Source organism: Dufourea novaeangliae, unplaced genomic scaffold (genome assembly GCF_001272555.1).
Source record: "Dufourea novaeangliae isolate 0120121106 unplaced genomic scaffold, ASM127255v1 scaffold1, whole genome shotgun sequence".
Lineage (NCBI taxonomy): Eukaryota > Metazoa > Arthropoda > Insecta > Hymenoptera > Halictidae > Dufourea > Dufourea novaeangliae.
The window spans coordinates 1,044,345-1,065,746 of NW_015373885.1; the positions used below are offsets into that span (position 1 = coordinate 1,044,345).

The 21,402-nt window shown below is 42.9% G+C and overlaps 1 protein-coding gene across 3 annotated transcripts in view; it reads left to right on the forward strand.

Moving 5' to 3' along the window:
- The window catches only part of LOC107194000 (AT-rich interactive domain-containing protein 2-like), a 56,210-nt gene that overhangs the window by 18,920 nt on the left and 15,888 nt on the right, over positions 1–21,402 (forward strand). For all 3 annotated transcript variants that reach the window (XM_015583558.1, XM_015583566.1, XM_015583573.1), the window contains exons 3-4: positions 12,922–13,019; positions 18,851–19,002. In XM_015583558.1, coding sequence (XP_015439044.1) covers positions 12,922–13,019; positions 18,851–19,002 — 250 coding nt within the window. The remainder of the gene's footprint in view (positions 1–12,921; positions 13,020–18,850; positions 19,003–21,402) is intronic.

The following is a 21,402-nucleotide window of genomic DNA, read 5'->3' on the forward strand; positions in this document are numbered from 1 at the left end:
TTGTTAACGAAATATTAACGAAAAACGAAGTTTTTCACAGTTTTTCGTTAATATCTCGTTAACAAATCCTCGGATAACATTTTTGCTAAGGAAAAAGTTGGTTCAAATCATCCCAGGAACCCATCATTTCCGAGAGTCGAAACTATTTTGGGACACCCTGTATATTACTCGACGTAAAGATTGTTACGGGTTACACGTGACGCGGATATGACCTATGACATCGGTGGTGTACGCCGGTAGAACCGACTAATTCGATTGTCCAATTTCTTGGTACGGTTTTAAGCCTGTTACACGGTACTCGAGCGATTCTTCGCCGATTTGTCCATTTACTGGCCAGACACTAATGTTAAGAATCATTTGAATTGTGTTCACCAACTTCGAGAGGAAGCGAATTGGTTCCTGAAATTTTCCTATTGTAATAAGCAGGGCAACAGAAATAATGTTTTGACACATTTTTGCATGTAATTAAATATATTTTATTAACAGGAATAGATATTCGGTTAGGATAGATATCGTTCACGATCGAAGATTTGAGAATTATGCAGATAGTGTAGTACACATGGAAGCCTTTGTTCAAATGATATGAGATTTCCAGAAAATTCTTTACACTGTGAAGAATTTGTAATGTAAAGTTGATATTGGTTTGAACCAGAAAACCAAATTCGTTATTTAGTTAAAAAGTTTCGAATAACGATTGAAAGATTAGAAAAAGTACTTCGCTATTTTTTATCTATTAAACGTGGAAATTCCAAAATACTTCTTTTTGAGTGAGTAGACACTTGGCGAGCAATTGTTCAATCTTATTAACTGTTTGAAGGTCAGGATGACGATATTAGATACTGCTGCGTTTCACTACGTATTACTCGATTAAAATTGTGTGTCCAACTCTGGTTTAAACCTGCAGAGGACACTAAGGTTCCACAGATTTGTGACGTGACGAACGAAATGCATAATCCAATAGCAGAAGCTTCTGAGATTCATCCTCCAAATAGTGACCTAACGGTCATTTCACTCTATAACCGACACGTTATTCCTACCAGTTCCTGTTAAGGTACGTTTTCACGTGACAGCAAAAGTCACGACTTTCGTTGTCGAGATACTGTATCACAATGTAAACCAATGTTACGACAACGCGACATCTCGTTTTCATGACGATAAAAGTCATAACATTTAGAGTCATAACCGTAAATATCACGAGTTACTGTCACGTGAAAACGTACCTTTACGACAACGTGCGTAACACGAAAAAGGATATACAATCCCTCTCGTATAACACAGTGGTTAGGTTCTTAAAAATTATCGTACCACGAGAATTCGTGTTATACGAAACCAAGAATTAGTATGTATATAGACACATACAAAAATAAGGGGTTAGGTGCCAAAAAGTAACAAAAACACATACTATTCCAAACAATTCTTCTAACCGTAATAACTCGTGTTATTCGGCTGATTTTCCCACTTCTCCAACCGGAACCGTGTCATAAGAACACCGTGTTATACGGATGGGGTACTCCAGTACCCAGAGTACACACCGAATAAAAAGTCTATCGGACGAACACACGAACCGCACCGTGTCCGAACCGAGAAGACGCATAAACCACAGAGAAGGTGGTATCGGTGACCGGAAGCACGCAGTTAAGCCACTGAAAAGACGTTCCATCTCGTACGGGTGAACACGAACGTGCTAACAAATCGCGATAACACGGTGTGTTAGCGTGTTCCCCGGTGGATAGAAGCACCGACGTGGTACAGGGAGTTAAACTTCACTCCCCTTATGGAAGTTGGCGCCCACCTAACCTATAGTACCGACACTTTAAAAAGTCCGTGATTTTAGTGACCTTTACTTTATGAGAACGGTGAAGCTATGTTCATGAAAACGGTGTGTTCTAACACTAAAACGTAAAAGCAGCCACGTTGCTCAAGAAAAGTGAACCGCACAAATATACATCGAATGAAATGTGTCTATAGTAAACGCCAAATAGGACCATAATAACAGTTGCGCTCATATGGAATGAGCACGAGAGGCCCCTCGAACCCCCGATTCCCTCCCTTTGGTGTTTTCTGTATAGTGTTCTGGCGATAGAATTTGTCATACACCGGTTGACACAATGAAGTATTTCTCAAGACATGAATACTTATGAATTGACATGTTTGTACATCGACGAGCAAACTCGGCTTCCGCTGGGGGAAAAAGGGAGGAAGGCGATGAGCCTCCTACCATTTAATATTGGGAGTTATTGAAATTTATGCCAAATTAACATTCGGTTTAACATTTGTTTCAGTACTTGAAATAAATTTACTAAGTGGTAGGAGTCTTTTCTCCTACGCCACTTTTTCCCCTAGTGGAAGCCGAGTTTGCTCGCGAGGGTACTTTACAGTCACTCGATGTATGATGCTGCACGAGGCATAGTGATGATCAATTGTTTAAGACGTTGGTAACTAAGATGACCGAGAGAAACTCGTCATTTTATGGTCTCATTTGGCGTCGAGTATACTCGGATACTCTTGGCAGAAGCTAGACCGGCGCGAAACAAGGAAGTGACTGGCCGTAGAGCGCGTTAGTCGACTCGAATAGGGAGTGAGTGAGAGAATGTCGACGGTGTGTGTCGATGGCGCGCGACGATTGCTCGAAATACGAAAAACCGTGGCCGATAGAGGCGCGAAACGAGGAAACGGAACGCAGCGGAGAGCCGCATAGGCAGACCGTCGTCGTCGTCGTCGGCGAAGAGAGAGAGAGTGAATGGGCGCGAGGGGGAGGGCCGGTTGCAGCGTGTCGAGAACGGCAGGGGGGGGAGAGAAGAGCACGAGAGGGGTGGGAGAGAGAGTAAGAGAGACCATGTCCTACCCCAACGAGACCACGTGGCGGCAAAGACACTTTCATCATGTAGTCCCTCGCCGGAGCCCGAACAACCACGTGGATACGCGTTCGACGCTCTCGAAGAACCGTCCGTCCCTCCCTCTGCGCGTGCGCGGTGTAATTCATACTGTCAAGGTCAAGCAAAGTCGCGCGATTACGGGCCGAGAGACACGGGATCCGCGTGTGCCCGGCCCGCCACCACAGATATACACACACACCACCTAATCGCCCACGGTAAATCGCCGCCGCTGTATCCTACTACCTCCCGGATACCAGTCGCGATACCGATTTCCTGCGTTTAATCTCTTCTTTCTGACGATTCTTCCTGGATCTGTGGATAGCTTCCGTTGGAACTCGTGTGACCAGTGTTTAATGTTGCTGGGAGAATTCCCTAGCCGTAGGGACATGGTGACGTTATGTAGAGCTGTTTACATGAACATGATTTGTGAACACCCCATGCTAATGCCAGGGATGTACGAGTTGACTTGTCACTTTAGGGAACATGGCAGACCAAATAGTCTTGTAATACCGACACCTTAACCTTAGATCACTAAACTGTCGTAAAATTACGACTTCGAATTCACGAGTCTCAGAAATCGGCAGTGTTGTCAACGTGTGTGCAGGTTATGGTGAATAATTACTATCTGAATTTTGTATTAGTTTCAAGTATGACCATCGTAAATACTTATAATGTAGGCTTCTATTTCAATAGAAATGATACTTCTGTAAAATGACACGTGTTCCCTTTTAGACGTAATTTTTACGAATGATTAGTAATAAAGTCGAATAGTAAAGCCACATGATAGTTTACTGATCTAGGGTTAAAAAGGCTATGACTTTAGTGACTTCTATGTTATGAGTACGGGTGAATGTACGTTATGGAAACTGGTGGGTAGTGACACTAGAATGATAATGGGGGGCGCTAGCGTCTCAGAAAGGTGGGACGCAAAAATACATTGATTGCCAGGTCTTACACTTAAGAATACCTCGTGGTTGCTAATACTGTTTAAGGCTCCCATAGACGATTTGTCGTACGACATATTTGCATTGCTTCGGCGGTTGGAACTGTCGTTTAGACGGTCGAGGCGACCTAGGTTGTACGAGCAATCGTGTACGACAAATCGTATCGTCCGTGGACCACTTTGCAAACGATATCGTGACGTCCCGTCCCCGGTGCCAATATACCCCCTCCACTACTCTCTAGTGACGTCACTTTGTCCCTACGCGGCCATGTTTTCCCTGCTTCGGGTAACGCTCCCTGCCTCGAGCATTCGTCGCGACGCTTCGGCTGATTTACAAGCGACAGTTCGGACGGTTCGAATTTGGGAATTGATGTGAACGGGAGACGTGTGTGTTGAGTGGAATAAATTTGGCGAAGGTGTGTGATGGAAGGACTGTTACACGAGCATTCTAATGTAGAGTGAATGAATAGGTGTGTCGGTTTTACACTAGTCAGTGATTAAGTCTTGTCGTAGCGTGGCTCCTTTCTTCGATGCAGCATGTAGGGAATTGTCGTTTATTCGGGAAGATGTGAGAGTGCATTGTACGGATATAGATGGTACGGTATATTTCGTGTCTCTTTGTAATTGAACGGTGAACTGTGTTAGAAATGCTTTTAATCTTTAATGCTAGAGCACCGTCACCCGAATAGCGATTGTGTGGTAGTAGAAATAAATTCCATCGATCGTATAAAAAGTCGGAGGCTCTGGAATAAATACTTGTGGTGCTTTTGTTGTAATTTGTAGAGTTTTCTTCGTTGCAACATTCTTTTGGTCCTTTTTAATCATACCACATATAACCGAAGCTTAAAGCTACTTTAACCCTCTTTTTTTCGTAGCTTCTTCATTTAGGAATTCACTGAAATACGTTTCAATCGGAGCATTGTTCCACGGTATTGTTTTATCGTTGCGGTTTACGCGTTATCGGAGGAAAATGTTCGATAAATAAACAAAAGATGAAGAAAAACTTGTTGTTCGATTAATCTTTTCTCGCCACTTAATTAAACTCCGGTCAAACCGCTGAATAATGTTTCCGAAACAATTCCCCATTTCCACGGTATAATATTCTTCTTCGACTGGCATAGTGTGCGCACGATCCTACAGACTACAATGATCTTGAATATTTATAAACAATTAATATGGAGGCTTCGATATCTAAATATTGAATATTGTGTTTCGAGTAAGCGTATGCAGAAATTCGTTTCCAAAGTTTCAGAAGTCATTCGACATGTAGTCCACATGCAAATAATGTGACGAAGCGAAATTATAATTTTTGCGAAACATCAGCCATGTGAGAATTCGAGGAATAGTGGCCTGCAAATTAAGTTGTACAGAAAATGACCCGTACGAATTCTTTGTCACGTTTGCTTTTAATACTTTTATTTAATGGAATGATTTAAAATTATGATTTACAGGTATCAGATAACCTGGTTATAGGCTTACGGAAACCCTCAATTAATACGGTTTCGCACTATCACAATTAAAGAATAGTATAGTTTCGTCAACTTTTCGAACCTAACCATGTTTTCTACACACTAATTCTTAATTTTGTATTTTTAAAATAATCAGCTAATAATTAGACTAATATCGTAATTTTTAGAAGTCTGAAATGAGCAAAAATTTATCTAATAAAGAGTTATGAATAACGAAGAGAAGACTAAAAAAGTACTCGGTCATTTTTAATCGTTTAAACGTGGAAATTCCAATTTTTATAATAAAATTATACTTCTTGAATGAGTCGACATTTGGAAAATAATTATTTAATGTCTATGTAAATGAATTTTGAAAGGAGTTCCTAAGAGTAACTATTTATTTGCATAAAAATTCCACAGGAACAGATATTTTCTGGACCGAAACGTAATAAGTTCGAACAGAATATTTCTAAAAACAAAAGATAACTGTTTATTTCGGTCTCTTGTACAAATAAAGGCCCGCCACATTGCCCCATCAATAACAGTAGGCTGTCGAACTTCAGGTAGCTCTTATCGAGGAAAACGAACCCGCAACGTGTCGCGATAAAGTCAACGTGTCCAGAGTATTTACGCCCAGATAAAAACATTCGCGGTCTCGCAACGCGAAGAATGGCCGATAACATTAGGTAGAAAGTGTCATGCCTGTCTATACACATTACATACGTTCGTTTCTCAGAGTTCAGTTTCGTTATCTGTTCAATCGAACGCGTAACTCGCAATTATTTTATCGTTTTATAAGAGGGCAGAGCCTGGTGCAAACGAGCTAAAAATGAATGAATTTTTGGGAATTTCTTGTGAAGAAATTATCCAAACAAACTCTTTGAAACTTTGAGAATACTTTATTACACAATTAATCTGAATACAAACATTTTTATTTTCACGACAAATCCATAAATATTATAGTTCTAAGGACTTATGTGCAGCCGGTGTTCCATGCTGTATATATACAGGGTGTAACAAAAGTGTTGTAGGTCCCTGAAATGGGTCACTCGTGAGATGATTTGGAACAAGTTGTTCCTTAGCAAAAATGTTAACAAAGCCTCGGACAACATTTTTGCTAAGGAAAAACTTGTTCCAAATTACCTCCTCAACTTGTTTCAACTAACTCCTCCACTTAATGGAACGCTGGGATTACAGCAGAAGTGTCCCCATGCGTTAGAATTTCAACGCTCTGCTCGAAACACATAATTTGTATGAACTTCCGGTACTATATCTTCTATCGTAATTCGTCACGGACACTTAATACACTGCACTTAAACTAATAATTGCAATTTGGCCGCGTACGATGAATGCGCTCGTGGTCGAGCTCGCGACGGAATTATTACGAATTTTCCATCCGACAGGGAAAAGTGTGTATGCTGATTAGCGTGTTTCTGACTGATTTATGGGAACGACCGTGTTTCAGTTATAGATAAATGCGAATCTTCGTGTCAACAATTCTTTATGTGGCTACCACGAAGGTCTGTATCGTATATCGATGTGTGAAGTGTCGCACCTGGTCACTTATCTCGATGACTAAATGAATATGGAAATAGTTTCTTTCCTTTTAATCAATCATCATCTTGACAATTCCTTTTAATTAAGGATCCAAAATTTACGTTCAGATAGAATATATATTCAACGTTTATCAACGTATATATTCAAAGTGATTAATTCCACAGAATCCACATTTTAAATTTATTTCTAAGTGTGAAAAAGTTAAATATCGATCGGGTGTTTTGGCACTACAATTTGAAAAAATTCAGAAAAATGGACTTTGAACGGCTCAGATAGCGTCGTCGAGGCTGAGAATCACCATCCTCTGTCGAGATTTCGAGATCCACTGATTATCCCTCGAGGAGAACCACGAATTGTTGAGAGTACTCTTTCCACAACTATTTCTGGTGACCATCTTCGGACATCTTCCCACCTTGCATGTCCTTGACTATTGTTCTCATCGAATTATCGAATTTCATCGAATACTCACTGTACATCGTACATATATTTTATGCGTTGCATCGGCTGCAATGAAAACTCGATCTGTCCCAACTTCAACGTTGCCGGTGATTTCAAGCTGCTTACATTAATAGCGCCGCCTAGTAATTTCAGCTTACCCGCGTGTTAAATGTCGCGCCAATTCTCGCAGGCGTGATCCAGATAATCTCGAGCAAGTGGACAGATTTCGCTATATTCCCTCCATGCGTATTAAATTCCGCTTTAAATTCGCCATAGAACTAAAATTCGTCGATTACCTCGCCTCTGAATCATTCGGTTTAATTAACATTTACTCATCAACCAGTTACCGTATTATAATCAGGGACCGGTATAATTTTGATATGGTATTATACCATCAAAGCTGAGAAAGAATTTTTTTGTCTAATACAACATGATACAAGGAAAGCGTTAAGACAATTGTACCAAATATTTTGTCAACCCGTTATTCCAACAGTTCTGAAAAGTAGAAGTGTAATGGGTTGAGATCGTGCAGTTCGAACAGTTTCTGTAATCATCCATAACTCAAAAACTAAAATATATATAGGACAAATGTTTATATGACGTTTTTTTAATTTATATTACTCTGTAGATTTACCTCCTGAAGTATTAACATGCATTCATGAATCACCCTGTATATCAGTGTCCTATGCTCACATAACCTAACACTGTCCATGGAACAGTGTCACCCTAACCACATCGACAAAAGGAATTTTGTGTTCAGGTTAGAAAACGACAATATTGTATTTTATCCCGTTCCGATCGTATATAACTCAACGTTCATTGACTGTGTGTTGCGTGTGGTATTTGTTTCTTCGTGAGGTGGCGAGAGGAGGCGGGTTCGTCGAGCCACCAAGCGGCTTTGACGAGGCCGACGATATCGCGCGAGGTCGTCCACGGTGGGGCGCCACATTCTCGATTCATAAGGTTGAACGTCGCGGCGACGAGAATAGCAAAGAAAACGGGCGCGGATCCAGAGAGCACTGACCCAGTATGTCCGTCCGTCGTCGTGGTCGTCGATTTCACGACCCGTGTGTGTTCCTCCCCACCCCGCACGCGTTGCTTCTCTTTTCTCCTTCGCAACAAAACGCGCGCCGTCGTGCAATACTACCCACCGCCTCGCCTCCCGAGACGATATTTCATTACGTCTCCGGCTATTGCCCGGCGCATACCATCTGCTGCTGCTCGCTGGTTGATTGAATTTTATTTTCACCGGATAATTAATAGGACGCGACACGACATGGGGCGGGCCGCCTTCGAACGATCTGCATGCGTTTGTCACGTCGTTGTCTGGCGCCAACACTCCCCCCTCCCTCCCCCTAGAAACCGCGAAGTTTGATTAATCACGTGGCTTCCAATAGTACTGACAGTAATCTGTGAACCGAGGTCCAGAAACCTTGACAGTGTAATCTACCTGTTATTCCACTCGATGGTGTTTTGTCTCATTCGTCTGTAAAAATTAGATAGGACCATCTCAGCGCCGGATTAAGGGGGGTTGGAGGGGGGCTGTAGAGAGCAAGCTTGTATACCGGCGAGTAAACTCAGTTTTCATTAGGAGAGAAAAGGCGTAGAAGAAAATTCTCATACTACTTGGTAAATTTATCCTAGGTAGTGAAATAAATGTTAAACCTAATATCAATTTGGCATAAATTTCAGTAGCACCCTAAACTAAATTGGTAAGAGTCCCTTCGCCTACCTCACTTTTTCCCCCAGCGGAAGTCGAGTGTGCTCGTCAGTGTCGGTGTATATCGAAGTAATGGTCTCGTTTCTACGATCTTTCTCGGTGGTCACGAGCTCTCGCAGACACCCAAATGGGGGTTACCTAACCAACCTTCCGCCATGAAACAGGAAATCGTTGGCGATCGTGTCTTGTCACATAGAATACATTACGCAGCGCGCGCGAGACATGTCGCTGCGACGCAATAAATCTTGAATTTCTACACGTCCCCGGTAATCCGGATAATAATTGTGCTCAAGCGCAAGTTTCTCGAACTTCACCGCTCGCCTAACCAGCCTTTGGGTAACCCACGGCTGTAGACAGGATTTTACGAGGGGAACGATTCGAGGGAATGAACTCTTCTTGGAACGGAGCGTGTCTAAATTTCCGCGATAAGCTAACCCCCTGCTTGCGACGCGGTGGTTCCGGAAGGAGATATCAGCTCCAGACGGAATTATGTTTCGTCGACTAACGAGAGTGCTGTGCAGATCTCCGAGTGGTACTTAAATGAAACAGAGTAGTTAATTATTGGAGGTCTTCGTGGAAGAATAATTCTATATGTTATGTATGCTCATAAATCTATAAAGCAGGCACACGCAATTTATCATCCTGTAAGATCGTAAACGGTAGATTGAGGTTAGGTTTCTTCACGAGACACGACTATCGAAACGATCGCCCCAAATGCATACCACTCTAAAACACGCGTACACGGAAACTAGCCTGTAGCTCCCGACTGTGCTAATTAGAAATTTGAAATTCGTGTCCCAGCGCACGTAATTTTTGCGACGTCTAGCTTCTTTCCATTTTTTTTTTCACCGTGCGTGCACACATTTCGAAGGGACGTGTTGCGCGCATTTTCACCGCCTCTACCTATGGGGGCGCGCGACACACATCTGCGCAAACGAGTCGCCGCGTAACACGAGTCGTCGTCGGTTATTTTTTCAGCACGGAGGCGAAGAAATTTATATCCCGCCGGGCCGTTTTATCTCGGCATATCCCGCTACCAGGAATCCCCCCTCGGAACCGGGTCGGTATTCATCTCGTGCCTCTGACGGATCACGCACACACGGGGTATATACATACATATATTCCGGTACAACACGCGCTCACAACCGGGTTCGTCCGACGGGAACCGTAAACCCCTTGGCCGGACGCCGAGTCGTAAACGTGAGCCACCGTCGCGCTTTGAATATTTACCCGTCGATCCTTTCTCGGTACTCCTGGTCAACGTTGTACATCCACGAGCAAACTCGGCTTCGACTAGGGGAAAAAGAGGCGTAAGAGAAAGACCCATCATTTGGTAAATTTATTTCAAGTACTGAAATAAATGTTAACTTGAATATTAATTTGGCACGAGTTTCAGTAATTCCCAATACCAAGTGGTAGCAAGCCTTTTCCCGACGTCACTTTTTCCCCTAGCGAAAGCCGAGTTTGCTCGTCAGTGTACACGTCTGGTTTCCTTTCTCCGATTTAGCGAAACTCGAAGTTCCCCACCTACTAATTGGAATTTCCTCGTGATTGGATAAATTGGAAAGAGTTCGCGAACTGTTGAATAATGTACAGAACGGTATATTTCAGAAGTACAACTTTTCCACCATATTTTCGATATAGAATCAAGCGTATTGACTATCTAATTATTTCTTGTCTTTTTACAACGTAATTTCCGATAACCGAACGCGTGCGGAGGCTAGAACGTTACATTTCATCGCCGCGAAGGTAGACAGCTGTCAGGTGAAAGCGATATTAAGACAGATGTATATAGAAAGAATATCGAGGAAAATACCGTGGCTCCATCACGGGGTTCATCGGTTGGTTCGTGGAAGCCTGAAACGTTGCAAGGTTCACGAGTGTGTGTTCCAATTATAAATAGTACACTATACCACCTATGTATGTTAGCTCGTTATAAATAGGTCAGCTGAAATACATTTACGAGTTGTTGAACAATCTACCGGCTCCGCGGAACGTAGGGGAGCAGAAATATGTCTGAACGGTAAATCGAATTTTTTCTTTGGCTCACTGTGTACTTACGCATTCAAAAACGCCTTTTAACCCTCACAAACTACACCCCACCTTAGCACATGTAAACACCATACTAGTGGAAATTCGGATTTGGAATTTTCGATGATTAAGATGTTGATAATAAAAGCAAATAACATATTGTTTAGGGGAAAATTTCCTCAGAAATTGAACGGTAAAATAGCAAAAGTGGGAAATCATTTTTTATCGTAATGGAATGAATCTTAAATTCATATAAAATAAATTGAAACAAGAATGTTAAGCTGCGTCTACACTATACAGCCTAACAAGTTATATAGCAAAGTTGTTAGAAGAACACAAAGAAAAATGTTATATAAAATTTTTATTGTGTTATATAGCAAGTGATGTGTTATCATTCACACTTTCCAAAAGACTTGTCCAAAAGGTATAATTTTGTAATAATTTATTATATAACACTTTTTTGTTGTATAGTGTAGATGCAGATGTACAGATGAAACCATGTTTAATTGGTGTGGGTTGTCTGAGGATTAATAACTTGTCGATCGTTACTTCAGCCTTCGAAAACTGTAGAATATCGGCTACAGGGAAAGGAACGAGGTACACAAGTGTAGATACCGAGCGTTGTATCCAGGCGCCGTGAACTAATATTCGCTAAAAATAGCCTTACCATCGAGGTACCCATTAACTCTTAATCGCAAACGAGCCTAGAACGACGTATTTCCCCTGAATCGTTCTTCGAAACGTTTCTCGATGCATTAAAACTCAACGAGGGAAGAAAAAGTCGATTTCCCCCCTGGAAATTTCGTTTCGAAACGTGCATCTGGCTTCTTCGTCGCTTTCCATTCAGACAACTGACTGTTAAATGATAGCAGATATAAATATTTATGTAAATGCATTCGTGGCTGCAAAACTAATCTCGTTAAAGAATATCGAGAATAATTACGAATTTCAACGATGTTATTTTTCTCGAACTTCATCGAATGTTTTCAGACCCGTCCTCTAGTTCGAGATAAGTTTGAAAAGGTTGCTTGGACCCAACATCCATTTTCGTGCACTGTATTTTGAGGGTTGGTTATTTCGCACATATTACTACCGTTAGTTTCCTGTCGATTCCTAGCCTGTTGCCATACCAGTTTCATTTTACCCACTATTAGTACCTCTACTCTATTTCTATTAGTTCTACTGGACCCCCCTATCAATCCCACTTTGTCTATCTGTCACGTTCCTATTCAACTTCCATTAGTAGAGTCGGAGATAAGATATTAAGATATTATGGTAGTAAACCTAACAGGGCCATAAATAGAGGTTTGGGTCTAATAACCAAGAAAAAGGTGTCCTGACAATCGGAAAAATCTATTTTTCACCCTTTGCTGTTCAGAAGCAGGCTTAATTAGCTTCTTTTTAGACCAGTTCAGAAAATACTTCAAAGGCTCAAGTCAATTCTGATCCCTAGGACCCCAGTTTAGGAGCTCCTGCTGATGGTTCCAGAGTTTGCTACCTCACCATCTCGTTATCGTCAAGTATATATACCTCACTTTGTGTCTGTCAGGTGTTTATGTCGCTTCTAACGATCTCCCACTCCATTTTTATTAGTCTCTATCCTACCTGTACTGGTCCCCTAGTTCACCTTCTCTTCGTTTCAGTGGAGGGGGGATACTGCTAACTCAAGGGCCCCCAACAGAACACTGATCTACGACAATACCCAACGGAACCAGTAGCTGACTCACTAGAATCTTTTCAAACTCATATCCAATTGTAACTCGAAGCATCTTATCGTTCTTTCTATTTTTGAAATAAAAGTAACGATTGCCCAGCAATTTTAATCATTCATCAACCTTGTTTTACCTCAGTATCAAGCCTCAGCGAATTAAATTAGTTTTAACTGTTAATTTCGTTCTTCTGTTCCAGGTGAACAATAGAAACGAGTGGGCCTCACTATGCGAACAATTCCATCTACCAAACGGCTGCGTGAACAGCGGGGTCGGCCTTAAACAAATTTACCTTAGGTAAGTAAACCGAGACCAACATCGATCACACCTTATTTCAGGGGTCCTGGTCGCCCCATCGTACATCATTTCAAGGAGCAGGTGAATCGCGATGCGTTCAACTTCGCGTAACCGTCGTGGATACTCTTATTTCGCTTCTTGCTGGTGTCTACTCGGTTTATAAACAATGTATATCTTTCTGAATGCACGAATGTGTGTCCCTTCTTTCGTGGGTATGATTAATCGTTGCGAGTCTGTAATCACTGTATCGAATTTCTTGTGTCGTTGGAAGTCTTCAATTATTTACTCCACGTCACAGCTGCTTTCTAGTTAAACGCATCACAGGGTTCTTCGGGACAAGAAAATGACGCTGTCTGGGAAAAACCGATTGGTACTTGGAGACTGTAGTGTTTGATGATAGTTATCCAGCAGAGTTCCAAGAACCCCTTTCTGCGTTCATATTCCACTGGTAAATTTGCTGAATTTCGTGGAATCACCTTTCAAAGGTTACCTTCTCTACAATCTTTCTTGTATTTTTTTTTAATCTTTATTTCGCGAGATACAACTGGTGAATGAGTTCGTTTCTTCTTTGGATTCATTTCTTATCTGGGAATTTCGAATGATATTTATCTCAACCAGTTCAGTGCTTAGAAGCCTTCAAACACTCATCGAGTATTTACTGCATTTCTTTAATGGTTCGTTAACTTATCACGGAAGATCATCCCCAACTAAAACAGGGGTGGACGGAAAATAGTGACTTTTGCTCCACCCTATAAGAAAAAATTATATTTTGCCCCTCTCTTCCCAGAGTTACTATTTAATATTGCAATATAATTTGAAACATGACCAACAGCCTCTATTAACAAAACGCATACATTTTCAACGATCTATGACTTTAACCCCTTACCCTATGATTTTCTTGACGTTCGTAGTCTCCCTAATTACATTTTTATCGGTAGTTTCCCAGAAACGAAAGGAATTCAGTACTTATCGCAACTGTACTTTTTCTGTGAAAGTTAAATAATACCAGCAAAGTGGTACTCCACTTCGACCCAAAGAAAACCGAATAATATTATTCTTTGTAGAATCGATTTTCCAGTCGTCAATACGAGTCTGACTCGATGTCATAGGGCAAGGAGTTAAAAACAAAATAAAGTATGTCTGGCTACGTACGGTCTTACGATTAATATTTTTGCCCTCTCTCCGGACTGATAACCTGGCTAAACCCATGACCACCCCTCCGCAGAAAAACGGCATCAAAAGAGAATCCTCGTTCGAGATGTAGAGGAAATGGTCCGTGGCAACTTTCCCGGCTAAGAACCCCCTCCACCCCCCTTCCGTTCTTTTCGTCGCGTCATACAGCCACGGTGTGTTCCATTATGTCTGACGGTCCGCGAGCGTCTGCAAGAGTAGGAGAGCCAGCGACGACGTTTTACCGCCACGGCCCAGGCACCACCGCGGCGTATCGGCAGACTGGTACCTCTACGCCCCACCACCATTTTCCGTATCGTATAGTACGTACGGGTTCGCCGTTCATTCATACTCGGGTGGCCCCCTCGCTGACGAGCCACCACCGCCACCGACCAACCCACCACGTGGGTTCCTCGAGTCGCTGTCCTCTCTCTCGCCCGGTTAAGCTCTCTGTGCAACCTTGTTACCGCGCGTCGTGTGCGCGCCCCGCTTTGCAAACAAGGACGCGGTCAATTCTTCTTCGCCTGGTCGGCCGCGTCCTTCGCCATCTTTCGCCGCCCCGCGGCGCTGCCGCCGTTTGTTCTCTTTCGAACGTCCGCCGGCGCGACGCTTCTCTGTCATTTGCTCTCCTCGTGCAGTTCGTTGTGTTCAAACCCTTTTGCAAGGTGAAGGCACGGAAGTGTCACTCTCCGGTTTTGATGAAACGACGATTGCTTTTGTGAGCTGGCAAAAATAAGGGGTACGTGTTTTAGACAACATTTGGTTTATTTTAGAAGTTGAAATATGTTTACCCAGTTTTAAGAGGTCCTTTACCTACGTCACTTTTTCCCCTAGAGGGAGTAGAGTTTGCTTCTGAATGTGCAGACACTCGATTTTGGTTTGAGACACATCAGCATCCTTTGGTTCGATTGAGCTGCTGTTTCAGTTATGCGATATATTACATAGGTGAATTCGATTAGGGTTTGTTGTCCACTGTATTTATTTTTGCCTAGGGGTAGAGAAAATTGGAATACGGTGGTCGGTTGCTAGCCCCCCTAGAGTAGTACTTTTGGCGGGAACGACTTGGGTCGAGAAATTTGAAGGTTTCCGGAACTTGGATTTTTCAGTGTGAGTCGTAGATTTTCCAGGCTGTATTTTTCCGTTTCAGTAGAAAGAAGAGATATAATAAATAATATAAAACGAGGATTGAATTGCCGTTCACTTTGGACAGATCAGTGAGTCATCGAAACGCGATTATAGGGCTCTTATCCGGCACTCGGTGATCATATAGATATACAAGTAAGTCGGAGATCGGCTACCGATCTGATAATCTCGCTGGAATTTCTTCCTAAACATGTGTGCCCGATGATTCGACCGATAGCAAGTTTCACGGCGGGGAATGTGTGGGAAAAACGATGGTATCTTTTAAGGTGAATCGTTACGTGAGCACGATCGATAACGATCCAATGTAGTTCGCAGTTGGCATTGGAATTTCCAAGATTCTTTTTCATCATCGTGCACTTCATTCGTAGTTCTTCTTTCCACTCTGCATCCGCGTGTGTGCACAAGCATTTACCGCGTAGGAGCGATTTTTCCATTATTGTGACTGCTGTAATTCCCGGAATATCGTCGAGGGTAATCAATATTCATAAGAAAAGTCCACAATATAGAATCCATATTCGATCAGTACAATTCATCGTGAAAAAGACGAATAGTACATCAGCCCCCGTATAACACGGCATTCCAGGGAAAACCCCCAAATAACTAGGTAAACTCCAATAATACCCAGATGGTACGTAAAACAACATGCCTTTCCATTTGAAAAGCGTGCGCCTATCAAGAAACTGTTTACATCAAATTATGTGCACTTCGATACAGCGCAAGTTTGGTCTGCTACGTTTTTTTTTTTGTCACCAGTAACCGCCAAGATATGCAGGTGGTCTCTCTTAGGGTGTCTAACATATAGGGTCTTAGTTTCGTATAACACGAGTTGAGTGTTGGACCTACCATGGAGACATATGTTGCTGTACTACACCTTCACTGCAACATATACGCCACTGATTAAAATCCATGTCCCATATGTCACGGCCTCCTCTTGTAAAACGAAACCTCCGGCAGGAACATTCATTTCCCGACGAGCCAGAGCGCCGCGGTCCATGTCATTTCCGAAAGCGCGGTCGGTGCGTATTGGTTTCAAAAACGTTGCGTGTCGGTTCCGAGAGCGCGCGGTTCATTCATAGCCAGGCGTAGGGGACCACGTGACTCCTCTGCCGGACCCTACAGTCACCGACGGCACGCTAGTAGAAGAGCAGCAGCAGTAGCAGCTTCCTACTCCCGATCTATACAGGCAGCGAGCGAGCGTGGTGCACCGTGGAGGACCGGGGGGTACCAGTAGCAGTCAAAGTGTGTCTGTGCTCAGTCTGCAGCTAGCAACGGCCAATCAGGCTCTGGCCGAGTGCTCCAACGCCTGCACCTTCCGTACTCTACGTTGGTGCATGAATGGATCCACTACACCTACCCCCACCACTTTCTTTCGCCCACCCACGACTCTGTGTCCTCTCCCTCCCCTCCTCCCACCCCCCTTCCTATACCTTTCTCTTTCCTTATTATTATTATCTTTCTCTTTCTAGTCGTACTCTCTGGTCGACGGTTCAGTCGGTCGGTCGGTCGGTCGGTCGATCCGTGTGTCGGTCTCTCGCGCCGCGAGATCGTCGCGCGGAGGTTTCGTGTAACACACCCGCGGACTCATAGAGACGCGCACGGACACACGTTGATCCTACGCCCGTGTGTATACCCCCAAGGACGGTGGATCGGGTGCGTTGGTACACTTGACCCTGGGAGCCTGAGTGAAGTCGCGAGAGGTGACGGAGTTGCTGATTTCTCTGGTGTTCTGTTGTTCACTAGGTGATTTTCTGGTTAGGATTGTTCAACTTCGATTCGATTCTAAGATGGATTCCCTTGGGTGATGTGCCATTGATCTGTATAAAGGTGCGTCCCCATTATGCCGGCCGGTAAAACCGATCATATGGGGATATGTCATTGGCACGTGGCGACAGGCCCCGCGGCATAGTGGGGACGAAGCTTAACCTATACACTAAAGGTACGTTTTCATGCGATAGTTAAGGTCGTGACTCTGTATGACAGTGTAAACCAATATCATGACAACGCAACATCTAGCTTTCACGGCGATAAAGGTCATGACATTTAGTGTCATGACTTACTGTCCCGTAAAACCGTACCTTAAGCTCTTGAGGGATACTGGCACGTATGTGTACGTTTAGCGTTCCTTTGGTTCAAGCATCATTCCGAAATTGTGATTAAATATACACTAGGAAATTCCCTAACAAAATAGGGTAATCTACTGATTGATCGTTGTTAATATTTATAAAACAAAATATTTCTTCTGGTCTTGAGAAATTTGTCCCTGAAGAGGTTGACTGCCAAACGTATAGGACTAGATTTCATGATAACAACTCATTATTCTATTACGACAAAATAAAAGTTACGTGTCTAAATTAAATCACTTCTCAACAGTTTAACACGTTGCCTTCACTAACCCTCTGTAAACTAATGTATTCCTTTTTCATTAATTATCAAACCTGGTCCTATACTTTTGGCTGTTAATGTGCATATTTTATATATCGCAGTGACATGTTATCCAATGGAATTGATCCTCCGAAGAATCGATTCGAAATCGAACATCCCTAGATTCAGAAACTTCTCCAAATTTGATGTACAAGATCTTCTGGGATTTTCCCCAGTCTGGCCTTGAGTGGCTAATACATACATCTGGTGTTTATTTCAATGTGTAGTTGTGTTGCTTGGTAAATCAGCGTAAGAACACTCTAATACTTAGGGAACAGGGATGTTGCTCCCTTGTAAAAAAAATTGGTATTTACCTGGAAAAAAGTCGGGCATCGAGGGGGTTAAAAGAAAAAGTGGACCAGCCACGAAAAGAGAGGCTGTAGTGTAGACGAAAGCGTTACTATATTCTCTTTGCGTTAACGGGTATCGACCTGCGTATCGAGTAGCCGAAACAAGGGTTTCAGATTTCATACCCTTGAATGTGACCCGAGGAGTTTCTTCTCCCTCCGCTCACTCTGTATCGTTTCCACCCGGTATATTATACTTTGTTGTCGACGTGGTCAAAGGGAACGTTCCGCTGGTATTTTCATGGCCGATTATACTGTTCGTCGAAGGAACAGAGAAGGCTTCGCGTACTGTATACATTTGTGTTCCGTTGGTTCGGTTCGCTTTTGTTTCCTCGGTATTGGAGACTGTCAAATCATTGTCTTTGCAGCCCTTGACGGTCCTTTACCCACTGAAAGGCTTCTTGCAGGACGAAGAGAAGAAGACAGATATAATTGGAAATTGCATAATAATAATTGAAAATATAATGGAATAATATCTTTTGTTATTTTATGTGCTACGGTGAATGTTTGATGAGTGTTCGAAGGCAGTGAAAATGAAATATTTTATAAACTAATGACTATATGTGGCTAAAACAAATAGCCTTGGCTTAAGAACTTCTATCGCCGTGCTAAACGTCATTAAAAAGTCAGGGTTTCACCTGGGGACTAACTTTTAGTACTGAAGAACCTTCGAATATTCATAGAGGATGTACTGTATTTGTTTTGGATTTAATTTCTTCGAGATGTAACCGTGGTGAATTTTGATTACAGGTATCTGGATAGGTACGAGAAGGTACATTTTCTTGGAGAGGACGGACAGCAGGCCGACGACGATGACGAGGACTCCCGACATAGAAAATGGTCTGCCAGGGCATTACACTCTGTTCCTCTTACGTATAATCATCACCAACACAATGTCGCAGGTAATTACGAGATTTCCTTTTATTCTGTTCCCTCTTGACTTTATAATGTATTTAACCAAGAAGAGGATGTGTTTCAGTACCGTCAATCAACCATTCAATTTTTTTCAAATCCAGTCAAGTTTATGATCCTCGTCTTATTATTAATAAGTGTCAGCATACACGACGATAGTTAGGGTAATTGAATATCTGGGAAGCGAAAATGATGAAAGATAAAAAGTGTATAAATAGTATTACAAACGATAGATATTAAGTATTAATTCTTGCCTCAACGTTAATTCGGTCCAGAACAAAACCGTAATCTTTATCGTTATCGCGACAGTATTAATGTCCAAGCTCGCGACTTTCGTTTTACACGGTGTACGAGTAACGAAACGTTACCGTAGTATCCAATTACAATTTTGTCACGCGATGCCCGCAACAAGGCGTTCACACCGACTCGAGCTCCGTTGAATTTACGATCGTTCCCCGACAATACCGTTTTTTACCAACTTATGCCCAGGGTGTATGTGTGTGCACATTTCGCATGCACGTCCGCACGCTCGAACAACTTTCAAATGCGTTTTACACCAGGGGCATTGTTCCTGTATTTTTCCGCTCTTGTCCTGCTACTGTCGATACACACTCGTGCGTAGTCACGTGAGATGGCGTTAGTGATGGGCGATATAGTATCGATATTTCAAATATTGATACTTTTCAATTCAAATATCGATACTTCCCAATTCAAATATCGATACTTCCCAATTGAAATATCGATACTTCCCAATTCAAATATCGATACTTCTGAATTCAAATATCGATACTTTTCAATTCAGATATTGATACTTTTCAATTCAGATATCGATACTTTTCAATTCAAATATTGATACTTTTCAATTCAAATATCGATACTTTTAGGCGGTGTGTAACTCGATCACTCGATACGTTTAGAATTCCGTTTCCCGCGACTAGTTAAACTCAGTCGGAGAAACTCTAGTCAATCTCAACTGTTTTCGATTTTATACCCAAATAGAATGAAGCTTCCTGCGCTAGTTATATATTGTGAACGATGTAGATGAATCGGTGGAAGGGCTGAATCCTGGGCGAAACAAAGGAATATACATGTAGCATTTGGCTTTATGATGGTCTCCATAACAACGGGGAGCAGAGTGGGGGAAAATGGTCCGTTTTAAAACCTTGAAGACGTTCGATGATGGCGGTGGTGGTGACTGTTGTCACCCTTCGACCTCGGGGAATCTTCAATAGGGCGGCGGGGGCTATAGTCATGCGTCACACCGATCTTAATCGTTCATTAAAGTTAATCGAAGTTGGTCGAAGTGACCCATAGCCTTAAAAAAAAGCTTCCTGTAGTTACATTCTACGCCTTGATTAACTTCTGACTAAATGACTATATCATAAGTCTCAGCACAACGTGTCCTTTCTCGTCGTCCATGATTTACAAGTCTTGTTCAGTGATCCCCGTTGAAAGGATAGTACTGTCAAAAAGACCAAAAAAAGAAAGAAAACCAATGAGAAAATAAGTACCGCGGTTAGCCTAACCTAACCCTAACGCGCATCTTTACGGGCACGCGCGCGCATAGAAGGATCTCCCGACGAAGAGGATCGAGGCGCTCTGGAAACAGGTGAAAGCCCCCCGAAACTCGTTCCATAAAAAAAGCATCGGTAAGTGTGTTGCCGGCGGAGCAGTGCGCGCGGAGAGCACATGTGCAGCCGTGGTGGCGGGGCTCGGCCGCTATAAATGCGCTATACGCAGCATGTCGAGGCGGCAACGGGTTATTGACGTGCTTCTGTGGAGTTGTTGTCGGGGCGAGAGAGGGATATAGAGATAGAGAGCCAGTCTGGGGCTGGGAATAAACGCGTGTGTACGTGTACACGATATAGATATACGATATGTATATAGATATACATACATATGTATAGTATACATATATATAGAGGGACACACGCGATGCGTATAACCTATACGTGTGGTACACGCGTGTATATTCCGCGTAACGTGTATCAGGGGTGAGGGTAGCACAACGTGCACGAGATAATTTAATGGGCAATAATCATGACACACATAGAACCGCGCATACACGTCCGTAGCCGCGCTCCGACTGTCGGAACGCGGGTCTATATTTTGTGCGCTTGCGTACCACCGACTAACGCAGCTTCGTCGCGCCAAGAACCGCTCAGCCCTCCCCCTCCCCCGCCACTTTCTTTTCGCGTTACTCCTTTCTTCGCCTTTAGCCCCCCTCCCCTCACATATCACACGCCTTCAAGAACAGCACGCTGCATTTCAAAAGGAACTAAAGGCGGCTGTAGAACGGTTCGGTAACTTGTAGGGAATCCGAACCGAAACGCGTAACCGGTTGCTTGTTTGGCCGATTGTCGACGAACGAAACGATTTAAACTTCGAGG